We start from the raw sequence: 2,871 nt of genomic DNA on the forward strand, positions 1-2,871 counted from the left end.
CCGTAGCATAAATGGCTGCCCACTGCTCCGGGTGTGTGTTCACGGTGTGTGTGTGTTCACTGCTGTGTGTGGGCACTTTGGATGGGATAAATGCAGAGCACTAATTCCGAGTATGGGTCACCATACTTGGCCACATGTCACATTACTTTTTTTTAACTTTCATTATAAACCTTAAAATGAAAGCTAAAACCAGTTTCTCTTTCTCTCTGTAGCTGTCGGGTGGCTGTGAGCAGACTGTGGTTCTGCAAGACTTTGTTGCGGGGTCAGTGGGTGAGTTGAGCATTCAGTCGGGTCAGACCGTCGAGCTGTTGGAGAGGTCTGGAGAGCGGCCCGGCTGGTGTCTGGTGCGGATCACTGAACACTCGCCCCCTCAGGAGGGTCTGGTTCCCAGCAGTACCCTGTCCGTGTCTCACTCTCGCAGTAGTGTCGACATGGACTGCTTTTTCCCACCTGGGAAAGGTGAGTCACTCCCACACAAATGTTCACTGCCCACAGATCATGTCTCACTTTCATATTAATATTTTGATACATTCGTTGAGCAAGTCTTTGTCATTTGCATCAAGATATTTTTGATGTATTTGTGCTCATCTCTGTTTTGGCAGATGCATTTATCCAAAGCAACTTACATTGCATTCAAGGTGTACATTTCATCAGTTCATGCATTCCCTGGGATTTGAATCCATGGCTTTAGTGCTGTTAGCACCATGCTGTGCTGTTTGAGCTAATACTTTTATGAAATTTTACACTTTTAAGATCATCCTGAGCATTCAGTCAGTTGCAAAACAATTATCATAATATAAAATGAAATGTTTGTTGCTTGCAAAAATAATGATTTTGTCAGAAATACTAGGTCATCCAAAAAGAAAATGTCTGACATCTAAATTCTGATAATTACTATTATTGATAATTAATAATTAATTATAATTAACATGAATTAGATACATTATTATTAATTTATTAAAACAATCTATCATAATAAAAAAATACAAAGACTGAAATCAGATTTCTTTTTTCCTCAATAAGTAAAAAAAAAATTATTTGACACTCCCTAGGTAATAAATATAATTATATAATTCTGTTAATATTGTATCATATAGGGGGCCTTCTAAATATTTAGTCAAAAAGATTGAGAACCACTGATTTGTAGTATTTTCGACAGGCCCAGTTACTAACTACGTATATTGCATGCTAAAGAGCAGCTTTCACATTCTGTCCAATAGCTCCTTTTGGTTGAAAAGGCCATGCAGGTTTCAAATAAAGCATAATTAAGTATATAGAGACAAGAAATTTTCTTTTGAATGATTTATACCTTTAAGCTGTTTTACTGTACACGCGTCGACGGCTCTCTGAACAGCATGTGTTCTGGCTTCTCCCAGGGGAGCCAGTTCTGCTCCCGGTGGGTGAGGTACAAATAGGGTTTGATCATTAATTAGCAGGGTGCTAGTGATGCTCCGAAAAGCTTGCGTCCTGCTTTGATCCAGCTCGGGGGATTGGTGTATGTGTTTTGGTGGGGCTTCAATCCTGGGACTCTCACAGGCTCATGAGATGTTTCACACAGTATATCCACATCGAATGCATGAGGAAACATTTTAGTTTTCAATTCACCTTTCTATAAGAGGGTCTTTTATTGTGGTAGTGACTTTTAGAGGTCAAAGTGAGGACCATAAGGGTGTAGCTTTGCTTTTTTGGGTCAGGGTGGTGTCAGTGTGTGCATTTAAGGCCCCATACTGTCTGAAACGGAGCACTCTGCATTGTAGTCCCTTTACTTCCTGTTGTCTCCCTGCACTGCGCTTCCTGTATTTAGAAGAACACATTTCTAAACATTACCCCAACCTCATGACTGTTCAGGCCTGGATCTAAGAATAGACAGAGGAAAGGGGGAGCTGGCCTTTTCCAGGTAGGTTTCAAGAAAAATCAATAAATAGAAGATGACAGGTCAAGATGACTGCTGAACTAGCTATGACGAGCTGTACTGTCACATTCATAGAGCTTAAGTTGTATTTAACCTGGAATAGTTCTCCAATGATCTCACTTAAAGAGTCTACCATCTGTTCCCCCTTTTTTTCTGTATTTAGTTATCATGTGCATTTTTTATGCCTGTTCACACTTTTGCCTTTATATTTTGAGTAGGTGATAGTGGTGTGTGTGTGTATGTGTGTGTGCTGCTCTGTATCTGATGCAACAGAGTGATAATAAACAGAAAGTGATGCATAGTAACACGGAAAATCTTTAGTCAGGCATGACTGTTTCTGAGACATTCTGTCCAGTGAAACTGTTCTCTGCACGCTACGCTACACCTCATTCTGTTGACTGGGTTTTTTCAGTTCTGTTATTGGAACTTCAGTCCTCCTATTATTGGACAGTCATGTTGATGTTTTTGAAACTTTGATTTCAAAATGTTGTCACATAGTTAACCTGTACATTGTAGAAATAGAATTCCAAGTAGGGCCAGCCCAGAACCTGAAACAAAATGATGCACACTATGGGCTGTCCTCTTTGAAATATTAAAATCTGTGCAATATGCAACACATTTTCTCCTCACTTGAGCTGTAACTAAACATTAAAGCTGTCCCACAATGTTTCATATTTTCACACAGAGGTGACCCTAGCAAACTTCAAAGGGGCCCGCAGGATAACTTAATAAGCATTAAAGGTGCAGTAGGAGATCTTGGAAAATCCTAACTTTAGCCTGATAGCACTGAAAGCGAACGTCCCACCCTCCCTGCAATCGCCGTCCAAAGCCACGCCCCCTGAACGCATTTACGCTCACAGACCAGAATACCAGAGACAACATTACTACAATAGGCTACATCAACGGTTCCCAATTCCAGCCCATGTTCCGAAGTGAAGTAAACTTCAACGGATTTCCCC

At 40.6% G+C, this 2,871-nt stretch overlaps 1 protein-coding gene across 1 annotated transcript in view; it reads left to right on the forward strand.

Annotated features, from left to right (window-relative positions):
* LOC107659990 (kalirin-like) overlaps nt 1-2,871 on the forward strand; it is an 81,634-nt gene that overhangs the window by 63,606 nt on the left and 15,157 nt on the right. The window contains exon 32 of the mRNA XM_016449124.1: nt 213-459. Coding sequence (XP_016304610.1) covers nt 213-459 — 247 coding nt within the window. The remainder of the gene's footprint in view (nt 1-212; nt 460-2,871) is intronic.

This window comes from Sinocyclocheilus anshuiensis, unplaced genomic scaffold, assembly GCF_001515605.1.
Source record: "Sinocyclocheilus anshuiensis isolate Anshui unplaced genomic scaffold, SAMN03320099.WGS_v1.1 scaffold55, whole genome shotgun sequence".
NCBI lineage: Eukaryota > Metazoa > Chordata > Actinopteri > Cypriniformes > Cyprinidae > Sinocyclocheilus > Sinocyclocheilus anshuiensis.